Source organism: Schistocerca nitens, chromosome 1 (assembly GCF_023898315.1).
Source record: "Schistocerca nitens isolate TAMUIC-IGC-003100 chromosome 1, iqSchNite1.1, whole genome shotgun sequence".
NCBI lineage: Eukaryota > Metazoa > Arthropoda > Insecta > Orthoptera > Acrididae > Schistocerca > Schistocerca nitens.
Genome location: NC_064614.1, coordinates 1309156537 through 1309178574, shown reverse-complemented (window position 1 = coordinate 1309178574; position 22038 = coordinate 1309156537). Strand labels below are relative to the sequence as shown.

Below are 22038 nucleotides of genomic sequence, written 5' to 3'. Positions count from 1 at the left end.
TTTAAGTGTGAAACTCTTTTAGTTCTGCCTATCTGTGACTCAGCATCTCCGCTATATGGTGAGCAGCAACTTTTCTTCTCATAAAACTGTTTAGGATTATGTATGCAGGATTGTGCAATATTTTTAAAGCATTGATAATAATAGATCACTCAAAAAAAAATATTTGAAGAATACCTTCAATGTACTTTTTAACCACATTGTACAGTTTACAAACATACACAAGTGTTTGATCTCCATGCCCTGTTCCATTACTGTTACAAATTTACGGGGTGGTTTTGTGGACATAGTAACAGTACTATGAAAAGGAAAGTTGCTGCTCACCATATATTGGAGATGCTGAGTCACAGATAAGCATAACAAAAAGACTGTCACAAAATAAAGGTTTTGGCCATAACAGACTTTGTCAAAAATAGACTACACACACACACACACACACACACACACACACACACTCACACTCATGCAAACACAACTCACACATGACTGCAACCTTAGGCAACTGAAACCACACTGCGAGCAGCAGCACCAGTGCATGATGTGGTTGGTGACTGGGTGGGGGTAAGGAGGAGGAGGTATAGTATGGTGGGGGTGGCAGACAGTGAAGCACTGCAGGTTAGGAGGAGGGCAGGAGGGGGGGGGGAGTAGAAGGGGCTGGATGGGTGAGGACAGTGTCTAACGAAAGTTGAGGCCAGGAGGGTTACAGGGATGTAGGATGTATTGCAGGGAAAGTTACCATCTGCACAATTCAGAAAAGCTGGTGATAGTGGAAGGATCCATACGGCACAGGCTGCGAAGCAGTCATTGAAATGAAGGATGTAATGTTTGGCAGTGTGTTCAGCAACAGGGTAGTCCACTTGTTTCTTGGCCACGGTTTGTTGGTAGCCATTCATGCCAACAGACAGCTTGTTGGTTGTCATGCCCACATAGAATGCAGCACAGTGATTGCAGCTCAGCTTGTAGATCACATGACTGGTTTCACACGTAGCCCTGCCTTTGATGGGATAGGTGATGTTTGCAACCGGGCTGGAGTAGGTGGTGGTGGTAGAATGTATATGACAAGTCTTGCATCTAGGTCTATTACAGGAGTAGGAGCCATGAGGTATGGGTTTGGGAGCAGGGGATGTGTAAGGATGGACGAGTAAATTGTGTAGGTTCTGAGGAGAGAGGAGTGCCACTGTGGGAGGCGTGAGAAGGATAGTGGGCAGGACATTTCTCATTTCAGGGCACGATGAGAAGTATTTGAAACCGTGGCAGAGAATGTAATTCAGTTGCTCCAGTCCTGGGTGGTACTGAGTTACAAGGCGAATGCTCCTCTGTGGCCAGACGGTGAGACTTTGGGAAGTTATGGTTCGGCCACAGAGGAGCATTCCCCTATAACTCAGTACCACCCAGGACTGGAGCAACTGAATTACATTCTCCGACAGGGTTTTGCCTACCTCTCATTGTGTCCTGAAATGAGAAATGACTTGCCCACTATCCTTACACAACCTCTGCTCCCAAACCATTACCTCATGCCTCTGTGACCTCCCCTTCTCTCACTGCTCTGTTTCTTTTGCTGATCTCTCCTCTTCTTTCTTCCTTCTTCATACCGCGGCTATATCTCAGGGTTTTCAATGCAGAAATGTAGTGAGACTGGGGCACATGTGTGTGGTGGTTCACAATATCGTAGTGCTGTGAGGGAGAGTCACTCGTGCCTCTGGTTTGAGAAGACTGATGCCTGAAGTACGAACATTTCTCAAAAGAAAAACAGGTATGTGCTCTCTTTTCTTTTAAAACTATAAATAGTAGCATAGGTAGTACTATCTATCGTTCTACTAAACTGAATGAGCGCGACACCATTGATGAAGTTTCAACCTCGAAAGAAGTTAATTAATACCAATTAGCTGAATTAGTTTCTGATGTGTGTGTAGTGGTCATTGATTTTAAAAGATTGTTTTCAGTAATTCTATCACTGCGTGTTTATGAGATGCCAAGCAACGTATCAACAAGCTGACTATGCAATGATTAATATTTGTCGTATCCCGACAGTAAATCGCTTCTCGCTTGCTTTAAGCATCAAGACAATTACTGTGACGCTCATATAAGTCTTTGATAGTTATTATCAAGAATGTCCGTATATTGCGGTTAATGTTACTGAATCCTAAACGTGACAATATCGCCTGATATCCAGCCACATATCTTAAACTCCGCACCGATATTTGAGAATTCATGCGCGATTTGTTTGCACCAAAGTCGAGCTGTGGCTCCCTAGAATAATTTTTAAATCAACTCCAGGTTGTAAATTAACAATTCTATGCTGATTCATGAATGTTATAGCAGATCTGCACTCGACGACTACTTGATCGCGCACTCAAGCAAAACAGAAGTTTTTTGTTCTTACAAAGAGAAAACATATCATGCATAATGCAGCAAAGTGATTTGGTATGTCAAAACATATTTATATCTATCTCATTAAAACTCATTACCTATTAAATGTTAAACATAATTAAGTTCCTTACTCTGTAAATAATTAGTAAAATTTAGAAATGAATTACATGTACAAAGAAAAAATCTCAAATTGATATGAAGTTGTGGGTTTCGACTCCCCTACACTCACATGACGCGAAGTAGATCCTATTGTATTGGACATCCGCATGTAATGTTACATCGCCCCCCCCCCCCCCCCCCCAAACCTTAACATCTTTGAAAGGTCACAGATATTGGAGGTTTCTCCGAACAATGATAATATGGTGTTGTGTACTGTTGTTTTTGAACCAGTCATTTCCAGATTCGTACTACAAGTTATGAACATCGTACATTGATCTTTACAGCATTGATTAAATGAGGAGCTTAACAGGATTTGCCCATTAAGTAAACCACAAACGTATAATATTTGGCCAAACTTTTTAAGCACTTTTTCACAAAAATATTACACTTTCACTTCACTGTACTAACTTCACAACACTATTAGTTGAGAAGCCCTTCTTTAACTGACTACACAAAGCAGTCTTCGGCTTGCTGTCGTTCAACGAACCCAGTACTGCTGCTTGTCGATCGGCGATTCCAGATCTTAAACAGGCTGCACATACTGCCAGGTTATTTGATAGTTTGGCTGATAGGGTCATCTCTGTTGCTTACCAGTGAGTCTTTTGATTTTCTTTGGTGTCAGCATTGTATCCTTGGCATTTCATGTTTATCAACATGTTGTTGCATGTGGTAACATAATCTGTTCCAGCAACTGATTTACAACTTTAATTTAATAAGAGATATTATCATTATTAATACATCTTAACACTGGTGCTCGTTTACTATACTCAATTTGTTCATTGTTGAATACAGACTTCACTATCATGTGATACATTCTAAGAATCTGTTAAGTTCTCTTGAATGTTGATTTGGTTTATCATTCATAGATACAGTGAATATACTTATTTTGTTTTTGCTTGCAAGTCACATTAATATTGTGTCATAATTCTCTTCCATTTTATACTAAAATCCTTTCATGTCTGCTGTTGTTTCTAAAGTACTTCGGTGAACCATTCCAGTGTTTCCATCATTTTCGTGTTTACACAATGTTTGTTCTCCCATTTCGTACCTTTTGTGATAATAGTCACAAAATTATTTTAATATATCTCGTGTTCAGATTTACTCTATTTGACAATGAATTCTCTGAAGCGATCTGTTGCAGGTCATCTTCTCGATGATGATGATCTCCTTTTCCTTTTCCATATACATGTTCCTTCTTATCAAGTCCTGAGGAGCTTAACAGGATTTGCCCATTAAGTAAACCACAAACGTATAATATTTGGCCAAACTTTTTAAGCACTTTTTCACAAAAATATTACACTTTCACTTCACTGTACTAACTTCACAACACTATTAGTTGAGAAGCCCTTCTTTAACTGACTACACAAAGCAGTCTTCGGCTTGCTGTCGTTCAATGAACCCAGTACTGCTGCTTGTCGATCGGCGATTCCAGATCTTAAACAGGCTGCACATACTGCCAGGTTATTTGATAGTTTGGCTGATAGGGTCATCTCTGTTGCTTAACAGTGAGTCTTTTGATTTTCTTTGGTGTCAGCATTGTATCCTTGGCATTTCATGTTTATCAACATGTTGTTGCATGTGGTAACATAATCTGTTCCAGCAACTGATTTACAACTTTAATTTAATAAGAGATATTATCATTATTAATACATCTTAACACTGGTGTTCGTTTACTATACTCAATTTGTTCATTGTTGAATACAGACTTCACTATCATGTGATACATTCTAAGAATCTGTTAAGTTCTCTTGAATGTTGATTTGGTTTATCATTCATAGATACAGTGAATATACTTATTTTGTTTTTGCTTGCAAGTCACATTAATATTGCGTCATAATTCTCTTCCATTTTATACTAAAATCCTTTCATGTCTGCTGTTGTTTCTAAATTACTTCGGTGAACCATTCCAGTGTTTCCATCATTTTCGTGTTTACACAATGTTTGTTCTCCCATTTCGTACCTTTTGTGATAATAGTCACAAAATTATTTTAATATATCTCGTGTTCAGATTTACTCTATTTGACAATGAATTCTCTGAAGCGATCTGTTGCAGGTCATCTTCTCGATGATGATGATCTCCTTTTCCTTTTCCATATACATGTTCCTTCTTATCAAGTCCTGTCCTTTTTCTCTCTCATACCCACCACACACACGCATGAAATTATTTTTCATCTTAATACTATTATTAATAACATATTCTTCATAACATATAAAAATGTAAGGAAAATATTTACAAATCTTAAATCAATTCTTCATTCCCCCAACACACAGTAGCATTCATGATATGCCTTTGTGTTATTCATAAGGCTTCATTCCATTAGTAGTGACTCAGTATCAAATTCTTTCTTTCTTTTTCTTTCTTGCAGTTTATTTCAATGCTCTTGCCCTTTTCTTCTTACTGAAAGTATTTCTTAATTTCTTTATGGTGAAACAGACCCTTTATGGTATCTGAGTCACAATCAGCTAATATGGAACTTCCTTCATGTGGTATTTGAATTATTTTGTAAGGCCCTATATACAAATACTGCCACTTTTGTTAAGTTTCTTCTGGCTGGATAGTTTTGAATGATTTCTTAATAGTATTTTCTCACCAACTGCATATGTGATTACTTTCTTTACACTTTTGTCAAACTTTTTGCAGAATATCCCCTTGTGTTCGATCATCTTCTTGAATTCTGGGCCAATTCCCTAACCAATTTTGAAATTCGTTTTTCCGTGCATTATCTGATTCGTTGACTGTCCAGTAGCACCATGTGGTAGATCATTGTAGATCCTCTCGAATTCTGGCAACCAATCAATCCATTGGTATTGTCACTGTGGTGTATCTGCTCGTAGAAAGCGGTTTAATTCCCTAAACAGTCTCCCTATTGGATTCCCACAAGGATAAAACCAGGATATGTATATATGTTTGATATTATGTTTTGTTCATAGTCCTTTTCCACAATCCACTAGTAAAATATGCTGCATTGTCAGTCAGAATCACTTTTGGTTTCCCATAATCAGTAATGTAACTGATGATTAATCTCCTTAACATTGGTCGGACATGTAGACTCCACAACAGATATAAATTGACATATTTTGAAAAAAATGTCGTAACAAGCCAGTATATACTTAAATCTTCCTCGTGCAGTCGGACATGGACCACTCACATCGCAAGCTATTAGTGTTAAAGGTTGGTGAGGAATTATAGGATGTAGTTAGATTGTTTGACAATAATTTATGGATTTGGTGTGATGGGATATTTTGCATTTCTTCAGAATATTATTCACTACTAATTCTAGGTTCGGATTATTGCAGTATTCACCCGACTTGGTTTTACATTTAGAAGGCCAAAAATGTCCCCACTTCAAATGAGTATATCAAAGTAATGGCTCTATATAACCCTGTGGGACACAAAGTTTCCAGTTGGTTTTGGTAGATTCTTTCCTAAATAATGCCTCAGATTGTACAGTATATTGATCTTTAGTATCAGCAGGATTTTTGTGCTTAATCTTGTCCCTAATAGACTTCCGATGTAGGTCTTCTTCTTGCAACTGTGGCAGCTTTTGACACAGCTCTGAAACTTGTTCTTTGTAATAATTAGTGATATGTCCATTACTTTAAAATTTAAAGATAGTTCATTCTTCATTCGTTCTCCCTTTTGGTAGTCGAGATAAAGCATCAGAAATTACATTGTCTTTTCCCCTTATGTATTGCACCAAAATGTTGTATTCTTGTAACAACAGGGCCCACCGGGTTAACCGTGAATGAAACATTCGACCTGTCAAGATAAATGATAAAGCCTTATGATCACAGTATATCGTAGTCCTCTTGCCATAAACAAAATACCTGAACTTCTTGAGTGCCCAAATGACAGCTAAAACCTCTAATTCAGTGGTACAATATGCTCTCTCACATTTAGACAGTGTTCTGCTTGCAAACCCTATAATTTTGATGGTGTTCAGGTCACACAGATCATCTATTTGAAATAATGTGACACCTAAACCTGTTTCTGAAGCATATGTTACAATACAAAAGTCTTGTTCAAGATTCGGATGGTGCAGAAGTAGTGCATTAATCAAAGCATGCTGGATTTTATCAAATGCTTAGCTCCATTCTTGGGTCTATTTCCAAGTAATGTTCTTTCACAATAGTTGTAGTAAACAGATTGGCTAATTATTTGGTCAGGTAGAAATCGACAGAAGAATGAACCAAGCCAAAAAAAAATTTTAATTCTTTTTTATTCCGAGGGTACGGGCACTTTTTGATAACATTCATCTTCTTGGGGTCGGAAATAATTTTGTTCGGCGTAATTATGTGCCCGAGAAACTTTATTTGATTCTTGGCAAATTTTGACTTCATCAGATTCACTGTCACTCTGTACTCTGAGAATTTCATTAATACCATACTTTCTCTAACAAATCGAGATGCTCCTCCCATGTTGTAGTCGTGACCAAAAGGTCATCTACATACAAAGTAACTTTGTCAAGGAGATCTGACTTAAGTATGGTATCTAATGCGGAAATAAACACTGCTCCACTGATGTTTAAACCGAATGGCATAACCATGAATTGATAGCTTCTCCCAAGAAAGATAAAAGCAGTGTACTTCCGTGATTCAGGCGATATTCTTGTCTGCCAATAGGAACTCCTCATATCCAGGGATGTCAAAAAGCGGGCACCATTTAACTTCTGAATAAGTTCTAAATTCTCGGGTCTCGTTTGTACTGGAATAATAATTTTGTTTATTTCCCTAGTGTCAAGAACTAGTCTTACATCACCATTCGATTTTATGACAGCCAACAGAGGGCTTGAATATTGAGAATTAGAGGGTTCTGTTATTTCCCACTCTAACATCTTAGTGATTTCTTTGTTCACTGCCTCTCTCTTAGACCACGGAATAGAGTATGAAGTGTGACAAAAGGCTTCATGAGGATAGGTTTGAATATTAAACTCGAACTCTTTGGTGATTGCTGGACATTTACTAAATACTGAGGCATAATTAGTTAACAAACATAGTAACTCTCCACTCTGATGTAACGTCAGACATTCGGATTCAAAAACTTTGTCTCGTATTTTGTCTTGATCTATCTCTTCTTCAGAAGATTCGATAAAATAAATTCAATTTGCTGAATCGCATTTAACACCAATATAGCTAACCATTATTTTTATACAACTTTACTGTGGGACTACTTGCCCTTCATCATAGAAATTGTCACAAGCTTGCTTCCAGAGTTCAAAGTACACGTCTCTTCTTTCAAATTAATTACTGCTCCGACTCTACACAAAAAAATCAAGACCCCAAAGCAGGGTATGGCCATTTTCGAAACAATCAGGAAGGTACTGTCTATAGTAGCCCCCCCCCCCTCCAATCCCCGTATAATGTCGATTCGTGCCTATTTTGAGATTATCTGTGCTTTCGCATCAAATGCACTGGATAAAGTGCATCCAGTAACAGGAAACGTAAATACTCTCCCTCCTCTCCTGATCTGTTTATAACACTCTTGTGTCATTACACTAATGTTTGCATCTGTGTGAATCAAGATCTCAATATTGATACCATTTACTATTGCTTGCATGACAGCTTGTAAAATTTATCCACCTTTATTCGAAATATTCGGCACTTTTTCACTGCACTCTTCCCTTAAGTCCAAATCATTATTATATCTCAATACATCTACTGAAAAATGATGCCTGCCCTCCTTTCCATCCCCGGTCATCCTAGGAAGGCTTTTGGAGGCCATTTTTAGTTTAACCTTTCGGTGGATGTCTTCATCAGTGATTCATGAACTTCCACTATACGAATATTGTGTTCAGAATTCAGTATTGGTTTGTCACTCAGTGATATTGGCCCTTGCAGTTGTGATGCTGGGGCAGTACCTTGCAAATAATCTACCCACAGTCGTATCCTATCAGGGTCTTCTTCCGGATATCTATCATGTCTGTGTTTACAATTAGGCTTTCCCGTGTTGGCATAAATTACGCAATTACCATTTTTCCCATTGGTTTTCTTAGTATAATTAGCATCGCGTTTATATTGATCTCTTTCATTTTTAGTTTTATTATAGTCATAGTGCGTCGTTTGCTTTCCTTCTGTTAGTGTAGGTTGAGCGTTCCTATCTCTGTTGTCATCATTACGACCACCACCACGATTATTAATACCAGCATCATTACGCTGTGTAATAGACCATTGATTATTATTCCAAATTCTGGCATCTTCCACAATCAGATTAATAGAATCAACTACAGACAAAAACTGTTCCAAATCACAATCAGGTACATGTGGCAGTGAACTTCGCTTACTGTTATAATATTCGAGTTGGTACACTTCCTTACGTAATCGTACCTGTTTGCTCTTAGACCAGTATTTTGGCAGAAAAAGCTACTCAGATTCTGCACAAGTACTACAGTTCTCGCTTGCTTCTGCAGGCCTCAGAGCTGCTTCACCTGTAATTTTGGATACGATGAACTGAAGCTTATCTTGTTCTGACCAATTACGTGGAAAACTACGCTTGAAGTAAATTATGAAAATTTTGGGATGGATGTTCTCCTTCTCTGACAAAAATGTCAGAAATTGCCTGCTTTTAAACATGCTAGTTTCAACTTTTAGAGACGATAGATACCCTCTCTGTACAAACAGGTCATGTTCATTCTCATAACGTTCATAAGATTATCAGGTACCGTGGTACTGTAGTTACATGTACTCTCACTACGGTGTCAACTGTTTTTCGATTTGTTCATTGAATGATTATTGTCAGTCAAAACATTTTGTAATGACCTCCGACATAAAATAGACATTTTAAAATTTGTGTCCCGATGCCCTGTCGGCAGTTCTTCAATTAACCTTTCCTTAATTGCCTGAAATTCATCAGTAAACAAATTAACAAGTTCTTTCGTGTTCCGACTGTTTCCTCTCTATAAGTTCGGATCGTTTCACTTTGAGAGCATTATTAAATTTCTCCTCAACCTCCTTATTCTTAACCTCAATCCATTCATTAAGATCTTCCGCCAATTTTGAAGTTTGTTCCTTTAAATACTTATCAATATCTTTACACATATCCTTTTTGAAATGTGTCATTTTTCGGACAGATCCTCGATCTGCACACTGTTTTTCAGACAACTACTTTTGCAACTACTGACTCTGTTTGATAAATCGGTATGCCATTGTGAGATAATATCACATTTACTGTCTACTTCATTTATTTTTCCTTTAAGTTCAGAATGTAAATCGTTAATATCCTTAGATACTTTTGTTTCAAATTCTTCGAACTTAGTATTTAATTGTTCTTCCCAGCCAAGTTGTAATTCCTCAAATTTCTCATTTAGGGAACCCATTTCCATTTTCAATGAACCCATGTCTGTGTTGAGTGAATGCATGTCGGTTTTCAGTGAACTCATATCTGTGTTCAGTGAAGGCACGTTTGTGTTTAATGCCACCAACAAATCCAATATCTTCGCATCCCTGTCCGTTACCACGCTAGTGGACATCTCTACTTCACTTGGGCCACCGGCTGTTGCACCTGTCTCCCTATCTGTTTCAGTATCATGCACATCACTTTCACCCAAACCTGGTGTTTGTGATTCTGTCTCTTTCACATTCCATCACTCTACTCCCTTAGCCTATGAAATGTCTGCCCCACATTTAATTCCTGAAATGCCTCACCCTGAAGCTCAGGTTCTGTTTCCTTATCACTACTCCCTGCATCCGTATTTTTCGTACTCTTATTCAAATCTCTTTTTCTTTGAGATTGCATTTTTGCAAATTAAATCCCCCAACACACTGCTGCTACTAACATCGTTACTACACCCACTAAAGAATACATTAACAAATTTTAATTCACTACTCTATTCATACCTGCAAGTTTTGCATTTCAATAGCGAGTACTTATTCAGTCGGTCCATGCGAAGTTCGACGTTGTGGCTAGATGTTTGCTGTGCTGCAATGTACTCAGGCCCCATGTTGGGTGCCAAATGTGACCTCCCCTTCTCTCTCTGCTCCATTTCTTTCGCTGATCTTTCGTCTTCTTTCTTTCTTCTTCGTACCGTGGCTATATCTCAGGATTTTCAATGCAGAAATGTAGAGAGAATGGGGCGCACGTGTGTGGTGGTTCACGATATCGTAGTGCTGTGAGGGAGAGTCACTCGTGCCTCTGGTTTGAGAAGACTGATGACTGAAGTACGAACATTTCTCAAAAGAAAAACAGGTATGTGCTCTCTTTTCTTTTAAAACTATAAATAGTAGCATAGGTAGTACTATCTATCGTTCTACTAAACTGAATGAGCGTGACACCATTGATGAAGTTTCAACCTCGAAAGAAGTTTATTAATACCAATTAGCTGAAATAAAAATAAAACTCATCCAATCCAGAAGTCAGTCACAGTTTGAGTAATTAGTTTCTGATGTGTGTGTAGTGGTCATTGATACTTAAAAGATTGTTTCAGTAATTCTATCACTGTGTGTTTATGAGATGCTAAGCAACATATCAACAAGCTGACTATGCAATGTTTAATATTTGTCGTATCCTGGCAGTAACTTGCTTCTCATCTGCTTTAAGCATCAAGACAATTACTATGCTGCTCATATAAGTCTTTGATAGTTATTTGTTAGCTAATGTCTGTAAATTATGGTTAATAATACTGAATAGAACACGCGACGATATCACCCGATATCCAGCCGCATATCTTAAACTCCGCGCCGATATTTGAGAATTCACGCGCGATTTGTTTGCACCGAAGTTGACCCGTGGTTCCCTAGAATAATTTTTAAATCAATTCCGGGTTTAAATTAACAATTCTATGTTCATTCATGAAAGTTACAGCAGATCCACCCGTGACGATTACTTGATCGCGCACTCAAACAACACAGAAATTTTTTGTTCTTACAAAGAGAAAACATATCATGCATGATGCAACAAGGTGATTTGCTATGTCAAAACATATGTATATCTATCTCATTAAAACTCATTATCTATTAAATGTAATACATAATTAAATTCTTTACTCTGTAAATAAACAAAAAAATTTAGAAATGAATTATATCTAAAATCAAAGATGATGTGACTTACCAAATGAAAGTGCTGGCAGGTCGACAGACACACAAACAAACACAAACATACACACAAAATTCAAGCTTTCGCAACAAACTGTTGCCTCATCAGGAAAGAGGGAAGGAGAGGGAAAGATGAAAGGATGTGGGTTTTAAGGGGGAGGGTAAGGAGTCATTCCAATCCCGGGAGCGGAAAGACTTACCTTAGGGGGAAAAAAGGACGGGTATACACTCACGCACACACACACATATCCATCCACACATATACAGACACAGATGTCTGCTTGTGTCTGTTTATGTGTGGATGGATATGTGTGTGTGTGCGCAAGTGTATACCCGTCCTTTTTTTCCCCCTAAGGTAAGTCTTTCCGCTCCCGGGATTGGAATGACTCCTTACCCTCCCCCTTAAAACCCACATCCTTTCGTCTTTCCCTCTCCTTCCCTCTTTCCTGATGAGGCAACAGTTTGTTGCGAAAGCTAGAATTTTGTGTGTATGTTTCTGTTTGTTTGTGTGTCTGTCGACCTGCCAGCACTTTCATTTGGTAAGTCACATCATCTTTGTTTTTAGATATATTTTTCCTACGTGGAATGTTTCCCTCTATTATAACCATATCATTAATTAGAAATGAATTACACGTATAAAACAAATCTCAAGTTGATATGATGTCATGGGTCACTACTGGTTTCGACTCCCTTACACTCACGTGACGTAAAGCAAATCCAACTATATTGGACATACTGATGTAATGGTACAGCTCATACCCCTGTAATAGACCTAGATGCAAGAACTGTCCCATACATCCTCCCACCACCATCTACTCCAGTCCAGTCACAACCATCACCTATCCCATCAATGGCAGGGCTACCTGTGAAACCAGTCATGTGATCTACCAGTGAAGCTGCAACCACTGTGCTGCATTCTATGTGGGCAAGACAACCAACAAGCTGTCTGTCCGCATGAATGGCCACCGACAAACTGTGGCCAAGAAACAAATGGACCACACTGTTGCTGAACACACTGCCAAACATTACATCCTTCATTTCAATGACTGCTTCGCAGCCTGTGCCATATGGATCCTTCCACCAACACCAGCTTTTCTGAATTGCGCAGGTAAGAACATTCCTTGCAGTACATCTTACGTTTCCATAATCCTCATTGCTTCAACCGTCATTAGTCACTATCCTCACCCATCCAGCCGCTTCTCTGTTCCAATGTCAGCACTTCACAGTCGTCATTCCACCATCACACCTAGTCTTTTTATTTGTCTAGTTGTCTCCTTTCCCACTAATTCCCCCCCCCCCCTCCTTCTGCAGCGCTTCACTGTACGCCACCCCACCGTACTATACCTCCCTGTTCCCGCCCCAGCCCCCTCCTTAGCCCCACCCAGTCGCCACACTCATCATGCAGTGGTGCTGCTGCTCACAGTGTGGTTTCAGTTGCCTTAGGCTGCAGTCGTGTGTGTGTGTGTGTGTGTGTGTGTGTGTGTGTGTGGTCTATTGTTGATCGAAGGCCTTAATGGCTGATAGATTTGTTTGCAACTCTGCATCTCCACTGTATGGTGAGTAGCAACTTTCATTTTCATAATATTGTTACACCCCATTTTCAATTGTTTGATTACTGTGGACATAGGTAATTTATTTTACATTGTTAACAAATCTCACTTAACAGTCATTCATTAATATAACCCCACAGCAAACAACAATGGCACATGAACAAAGCAGTTGGGCAAACAGAATATCTTACTTTCCTGACAGCCATTCATGTAATTATGGTTAGAAATAATATACCTCACCTAGTATTGTTTTTGTAAGCTTCTTTTGTGTTCCTTTCTCTAATTTTGAGATCACAAACAGTGTGTATTAATATTTAAAAAAAAATGGAAGAGATGTACAGAAGCCAACTTGTTTGCAGATACACAACAATATGGGGTGAGGAGAAAATGCAGGTGCAAATTCAAGTAGATTTGTGGAACCAAGAGATAGACGAATTGGGAAGATAGTAAGGACAAAGGAGAGCAAAACAGTAGTGATGACAAGGGGCAAAAATGCAAGAGAAAGATAAAATTGAATGGAGAACTTTTGAAAGTGGTCAAAATAGCAAGTACTTTGATGAAAGATGGTTAGAAATTATTGCATGATACCCTCCGAAATTGGGAAATGATTACAACAAGCAGACGGCTTTTACCAGAGTGTAAGGGATATTCTGTGATGTCTAGCATATGAACCTGGTACGTGTAATGCAACCAAAAAGGAAAGAGAGCAGAATGAAGGGAGCAAAGATGAAATTTTTAAGATGTACTGAAGGCAAGACAAGAAAGGATAGAATCAGAAAAGAAGAGAACACATAAGGGGCAAGAGTCTCTCAACTTTGGGACAAGATGTAAACGACAAAGTTGAGTTGATGTAGACGTATGATGAGAATGGGAGATATAAGGAAAAGGGGAAAAAAAGTGTTTTTGTCAAAGGCTAATTGGAAAGAGACCACAAGGAAGACACAGAAAAGAAATGGGCAGGCACATTGAGAGACTCCGTACAGAAGAGGTGAAGGAAACCAGTTGACGTATTTAAAGAAGGAGAAAAGTTGTGGGGAGACAGACGACGAGGGAATAAAGAGCTACAGGGCCAACAGGTAACTGAAAAACACTTTGTATAAAATTGACTAAAGTGATCCGGTGGAGGTCATATAATGTAAATTATTATAATAAGATTGGCAGCTAACACATAAATTAAGGTGTGGGAAAACATTCATGGAAATGGCTGAAATGATATTTGGCAGTTTGACAATTCACAAAGTAACTAGCTTATGAAGAGGTTTCCATTCCCCATTGCTGACAGCCTATCATCAGAGAGAACAGCTCCCGAGAAGGAAGGAAAGATTGCTGTGTAATATGTCATCACATAACTCAATTTATGTCAGTGACTGTGGTAAAAATTATGAATGATGATTTGTTCATTTGAAGGCTGTGTTTTACTGCAGGGTGTACACCTTTGCTGAAGGAAATCTGTACCCCGTGCTGGATTTTGTTTAGGGAGTGCCCACAGCACTCCTTCAGCTGGCTGACACTGTGGTTGCAGTCCTGAGACTGGAGCAAAAGAAGTGTTATGCCTCAACATCTTCAATGGATTTAGAAAGCGAAGATTGGTGAAAGGGCAGTACAATTATTGCTCCATATTACTGTGAGAGGCCGTCACATTTGGGACACATACCTTACTGATAAAATTCCTCAGCCACTTGCAAGATAAGATAGTGCCCTACTAGAAGCTCACTTCTTGTTCAGGAATGACTGTCATCATTAATCATTAGACAACTCACCTAACATTTTTGAAGGATAAGCAAGTCTCACTGAATTAAATGCTGATTTTGGAGTTGATGGAAGCGATCTGTGCCGTATTCAGTTGTTTCAGCCACAGACATTGAAACAGGAGTATTTTGTATAATAATATTGGACCCTTTTTAAAAGTATTATGAGGATTTTGTAATTCCATACACATAGTTTTTCATTTCTTTTATAAATTTAGTTACAAAGGAAATTATTTTGAAGAAGAAGGACTAAGATGGCAGCCAACAGTAGCTGTTACCAGAGGAAGATACATTTCACATTCAGAAACTGATAGAAGAGGACTTGCTTGCACTAATGCATTTATCAGAGTCTTTGAATAGCAATACCATACAAGAGAGTAATCTTTTCAAGGATGTTTGCAGTCAAAGGATATGACACTGCAAAATTCAGAAACAGAATTCTGTCAAAATTTTCTCAATACGTTTAATATTGGCTGGTCAAAATTGATGTTCATCATCATGACTTCTTTTGAAAGATGACCCATTAAGTCTCCACTTTCACAGAAAAAACTACCAACTCAAAGCTTATGACCCCAATGTTTCACAATCGCTTCTAATAAATTAGCATTGCTCTGATATTGAGCTACTAGTGAGTATGTTTGGAAAACTGCATGCACCATTTATAGGGTTACATCTGCATCTACATAGATACTCCGCAAGCCACCGCATGGTACGTGGCGGAGGGTAAATAAATAAGTCAATTTAAGCAGACATTGTAGGTATTCAACCACAATTTCGAGCCATACAGTGAGCCCTCCCTGAACTGAATGAAAGCAATGTTTCAACAAGCAAACACCAGCTACTACATTCCAGTTCATTAGTAGCAGAAGTGTACTACCCTGTTGGTAATAAGTACCTTAAACTTCTGTAATCTTTTTTAGCATCCCCATAAAGAAACAGCCACAACAACATGATAAGGGTCACCTGTGTTCTGATTTGTGACAGGGTTTTTACATTCTTCTTGGTGCTGAGAGCCACGCATGACATATACTATCTTCAAACAATTGATGATGCCACTCTCTGTTGCTGTAAATGTATTTCACCTTCAAGACCACCAGCCATGCTGACCTGTCTAAATACTGTGTTAAAATAATCACTTAGCAACTGAGGGGCTGTTTGGTTGATCATTACAAATGTCAAATCACAAAACAATGCAGAATAACATAAATTTCTGTAATAATTGTGGTTGATGTGAGAAAAATAGGGTCAAATTATTTGTAATTTGAATCTACTGATATGAAGATGAGCATAAAAATAAGTGAACTATGAGGTCTCGGCAGTGGACTTTATAATGTTCTTCAATGCAACTGAATCCCACAAAAGTTTCAAATACTGCAGTTCGTACATTGATTCTATCCTTTAGAGGTTGAAAAAATTAAAACTAACTGTCTTTTATTTCACAATGGACACTCAAAATCCATGTGCTGGCTGGATTTAGTTTTCTTAGTACACTCTACATACACATTTAATGTAATGTCCGTACTATACTTGGACTTCTTGTTCACCATTTGTCTATCCACTGAGTATGGAATAAAGAGCATTAGTAAGGGAAAACCTTATCAACCAGGAAGGAAGTTGTGAGTTTGAAGATAATGAGGCATTGGCATGTTGTTGTTATTGCATTGTAGACTTTTCATTATTTGATTTTACTGTAACACTGTCATTTTAAATAATGTAAATACCATGGATTATAAACTGATGTGGTATGAAAGTACTAGTGCTCAGTAGTCAGTCATTCACAACAACAGTATACAAGTAGAACAGTGCAATGTACAGGAGACTCTTGACTATCCAGCCTAATGTGGCATAAGGTCAAGCCAGATAACAAAAAAGCCAGACAGTCCAGAGTTCAAAAAATTCTCTCTTCTGACCTCAGCCATACCATTTAAATAACCCTTTTTTATACCAAAATCCAATTTCATAACATTTATGTAATAAGTGTTTGTTATGTACATACTGCACCCTTCAAAAGTTATTACAGGGCACAGAAAACGTTCTGCATTGTAAAGTATGATTGTATGATTACACACTTGTGAAAAGCCAGATCTAACAAAAAGATGGAACTTCTAGGTCTGAGGTCTTTTATAGATGACTGTTCCCCTCCTTTAGCCCTCTTCCGTGCTGCAGTATCTGTCCACTTACACAAATACATGATATCAACTAGTGTTGCTTTCTCCTGCTCACCAGTGTACTGCAGTGCTGCCTTAATCGTCTTGAACCCTTCTGAATGAGGGATGGGATTTCTCCCTCTCCTCTCGTTTTACTTCTCCTGCATCACCATTTCCACAGTATTGTTGTCAGTTAGTTCATCAACTTCATCATTTGCATCCATTCTGTGACATTCTCTACATTGACATCTTCACAGCCCGACACATTTTTGAGCAATGAAACTATATCATTGTTTCCATATTTAACTTCACTGTCACACATTTATTCTAAGTTAAAATATCCATCGCATTTTCCGAGACCTTTCAAGTGATATGTTCAGAATCTCTTCCCACACTTCAGCCAACCCCATTGTGACATGTAACAAGCCAGCCAGTTCTCTTCAGAATGGTTACACAGTCTTCATTGTTATCAGTTGCTGATATCGACAAAGACATTTCAGTGATGTCCTGGTCCATCGGTTACATTTGGCGGTAAAAACAATGCTTTGATATCTCCATCTGTGAATTTGTAACTGACAGGATGCGAAGGCACAATTTATCAGGAAGCGGCTGAGCTTTCATTGGTAAATTATCCTCTTTCAAGTATTTGTCTACAACTGGTACAGATTTGTTTAGGAACCAGGTTTTAAAGATTTATGAATTCATCCAGGCTTTCTTTTGTTGTTGTGATGTAGGGGCAGTGGTTCCCAATTTGTCACGTTTTCGCAAGCTCTAGGTTTTCGCGATTTCTCCACTATTGGAAGCCTGAGCTTCTCACTGCCAGTTGCATTTCTGCAAGCTGACACGGTAACTCATTCTTTACTCTTCTCGTACACAGGTGCCGCAGCTTCCTTTTTCAAAGCGAGTGTATTTGTAGGGAGCATCTTGTAATGTAAATCACTCTCATCACAACTGTACACCGGAAATTCCCTCCTCATCAATTAACTTTGAAAGATAGTCTTTGAACAATGGCACAGTCTCTATGTTAGCAAATAAAGCCTCTCTACTAATGGGAATCTGGTGAACAATGAATCATTTTTATTACCAATCCAACCTACCATCTTTGGCAGTAAACTCTGATTATTCTGTTTCTATTTGCTGTTGAAATTGAAATATAGGCAGAGTAATGGGCAAATTTTTTCCTCTTAAATATTCATGCAACAAGAATAATACTTCCTCACTTTCTTTTCACTTACCTTTCAACATTTTCTTCCTTACTTTTATTCAACTTCCACTAGTTTGGGAAGTGCAACATCTATCCCATCCGCCTGCAGCATTGGCATCCCGCCTGACAGAACGGAGATGCGGGATGCCTTCATCCTGTGAGTGAAACCGAAGCAGATGTTTGGAGTACGACCGAGACCACTGCCGGAGATGAAAACACAGCCTCGTGTCTCAGTCAGTGGCCTCCGGGGTCCACTACCCGAGCTGCAGGGATCGATAGCAGTGCCTGAGGTCAGGATCGACAAGCAGTCTATTTTCCTACGTGACTCGTGTGATTAAAAATAGCCTAAAAGATGCATCTGCCAACCAGCCTTATAAGCCAGCCATTGCTGGCCAGAAGGCAGTTTGACGTGCCACCTGGACTTGTAGGGATCTGCTGCACTGGCTGCAAAATCCGCACGCCTCATCTGCCGGTAGTGCCAGATCGTCAGGAGTGGTAGCTTTGTACTGTAACTAAAGAGTGTCAAGTAATGGTGGTCTGGCCTCCCTGGACAGCTTTGCGGCAATGCTGTGCTGACCACTCTCAAGTAGTTTTGTTTCTATCTTTTGTTTGGTGGACTTTCTCGAGTGAGGGACTTCTTTGGAAAACATTTTATTTTGTTATTCTTCTGTTAGAAGATCCGAAGTGGGATCCATGCATTGTTTCTTGCTTAACTTGTGTTTTGTTTTGATTTGTTTGTCAACATCAGCAATATTCTTCTTTATTGGTTTTTCCCAATAAAAATTGATTGAGGAATATCTTTTATGTTTTGCCTCTGCTACTGCAGGTACAGAAGGAAGCACATCACTTTCCAGTTTCTCTTTGATTTTTCTTCCAGTCCCCAATAGTATTTTTTCCAGTCCCCAACAGTATTTTTTCCTATCCTTAAATCCAAAGCAATAGTTTTTGCTGCTATTCCAGAATCCAGTCACTAGCCACGAAAAGTTTTTATTTATTTCTTTTATTTATCACCCATTTCGGACTCTGTAATTAAAACATAAAGTACCAAATAAAGAACAATTTCATGACACACACCCTTTGGATGTGTAATATGCAACTGAAGAAATGAACACGATTGCCGACAGAGCTCATCTGTGTGTGTCAGTTACTCTTTGTGAGTGCTAGGAGAGGGCTTCTAAGTATTGTTTGTTGAAGAGTGGTTCCAATAATTTATTCAATATTAAAATATTAAAAAAACAGTATATGCCTTATAGTTGTGTCTGCAGATGTGATTGAAGCACAAAAGATGCATTAAATATTTCTAAAGGCCACACAGCTTTGCAGCCAGATCTGTTTGCTGAAGTTTTGGAGAAGTGCAGTATGTGCAATAAATTAATCCTCATTTTATTATGAGTAGGAATTATTATGACATTAATTATGTAAACCAGAGTAAGTAAGCAGGATATTAAGGAGACCAGATAGTTACAAGCTGGATATTCAACAATCTACTATATATGATTTGATGGGTGCAAAATGGTGGTTTGCAGATTGTAGCATATTGATCTGAGTTGCAACTAATTACAATATGAGGTGTTCTGATTTCCTTTCAGCTACAAAGGTTGATCTCAGGTGACAATGTACCATTAGATCTTAAAGATCTTCGGAAACATACACAGTATTATGGGGGCTTCCATGATTCCCACAGAGTTGTCTGCTGGTTGTGGGATATTTTGGAAAAAGACTTTACAAATGAAGAAAGGAAGCTGTTTTTGAAGGTAATATTTAACTTTATTTTTTGCCTCTGGAATCTTTACTTTTAAACAGTTCAATATTTCTTTAAGAACTGGAACATTGACGCGCGCATGTGCGCGCTCAAATGTGTTAGTAGTTTTAAATTATATGTTTCTTTTTCATATGAGTGAAAAAGATTGAGAGATTAAAAATCTGACATTCAGTAGCAGAGTCTGGTATGTTGTAATTTTGTGTTTTACAGTGTTGTAATCTGAGTTCATGGCTGCTTCTGAATAGACTTTGCAGTCTCATATTCATCATGTCTTGGTTTGGAAAGCCATTTGAGTTTCTAAGATGGAAACATTTGCTCACAATTTTCAGAGCTACAGTACAGGATAATTTACGAGGAACTGTATAGAAAAAAGTGATGCTCATGAGATTCAGTATATATATTCAAAGGATAATGGGTGAAATGGGGAGTACTTATGGGAGACAGGACAAATAAACAACTACGGGGAGAACATATTATTCATGTGGCATTGCATTGCTGAAATAGGTTAAAAATTTGTTGGAAAAAAAAAGAAGGAAATGATGAAATCAAAATTCGAGACAAAATACAGCGCCAAATGACAACAAAAGTGGAAAACTTGCTGAAGATGTCTTCAGTGAGGTACTAGATAATAGTGTAAGGTACTAGACAATAGTGTGCATGCATACCATTATCCAGTGGAAATATGGGCAGAAGAGAAATTGTAAGAAGTACGAATTGGACTGTAGTTGTCTCTGTCAGCGGAGAATGTCACAAATAACATTACAGCTGATATCAGGCTCGCTTGAAATGTTCTCCTGTCAGGTTAACAGGGGAAAGCAGATTAATTTGAGTCTTAGAAACTCACTCCTGTGACAAAGGCGAAAAAGCAGTGATTTTTTACTTAATTAAAAACTGAAACACAAACATACACACTTGAAAAGACATGACACTGTGTCCATTACCTCATATTAGTATTCCTGTATTTGCACATTAATTACCTCCCACATGGTGACTAAATAATTTAGCAGTATTGTGATTCACTAATAAATAATTAAAGTGACAAGGTGAGGGCTAAAGGTAACCACTAATTGTACAGGTGGTCAACACCACAAAAACAAGGCTCGAAAGCATTGATGAGGTTTTGCACTATGTCCTTCAGAGTTAACTAAAAAAACAGACACGCGCGCACGCGTAAACACACACACACACACACACACACACACAGAGAGAGAGAGAGAGAGAGAGAGAGAGAGGGAACTACATTTCCTGGAGCTGCAATTTGAATTCCACATAAATTATCAATTTTTGCTTTCAATATAACTAAATGTGGTAGCTTTTCCTAGTAAAATAATAGCTTGGTTGACTTTCTTGAAAATATTGTGTATTTTTTCAGTCCATCTGCCACAGTGCAATACAAATTTACAAAGCTTCTTCAACAGCTTTTTATTCAGTTTGGTAGCTTTTTTTGTTGTTGGTTAGTTAAGATTCTCAAGAATTTCACATATTTTTGGAGTCTCTTACCTTTGATACAAAACAAATTTACAGAGCTGCTTTGCTTGCAAAAAGAGCTGGTTGTTCAACCTGAGACAAGTAGAAACTGTTATATAATTTAAAAAAACTACAGTTCAATAAAAAAAATGGTAGCAGGTATGAGTTCTCGCTACACTGGAGAACGTATTCTCTGCATTTACTACATGTGCATTACACTTTTCAAAAGGTGACTCTATTGAGAAATGTGGAAGAGCAACAAGTTGGTGAGTGTTAAGAGAACCAGCCGAGGAAGATCTAGACATTTGTGTCGTGCAGTTGTCATTCTTATAAGGTGTCAGTCTCTATGAATCACGTTACAGTGAGCAAGTGGGGATGGGCTGCTCACTGAACTATTCTGCAGATTGTGTGGGGAATCGGAGTTGGCTGCCCTCTCAATTTAAATGTACAATGTATATAATAGAGGGAAACATTCCACGTGGGAAAAATATATATAAAAACAAAGATGATGTGACTTACCAAACGAAAGCGCTGGCAGGTTGATAGACACACAAACAAACACAAACATACACACAAAATTCTAGCTTTCGCAACCAACGGTTGCCTC

General features: G+C 38.4%; 1 protein-coding gene across 1 annotated transcript in view; it reads left to right on the top strand.

The window, feature by feature from the left end:
• Positions 1 to 22038, top strand: part of LOC126202743 (ubiquitin-protein ligase E3B) — a 312843-nt gene that overhangs the window by 250529 nt on the left and 40276 nt on the right. Inside the window, exon 15 of the mRNA XM_049936890.1 lies at positions 19792 to 19956. Coding sequence (XP_049792847.1) covers positions 19792 to 19956 — 165 coding nt within the window. The remainder of the gene's footprint in view (positions 1 to 19791; positions 19957 to 22038) is intronic.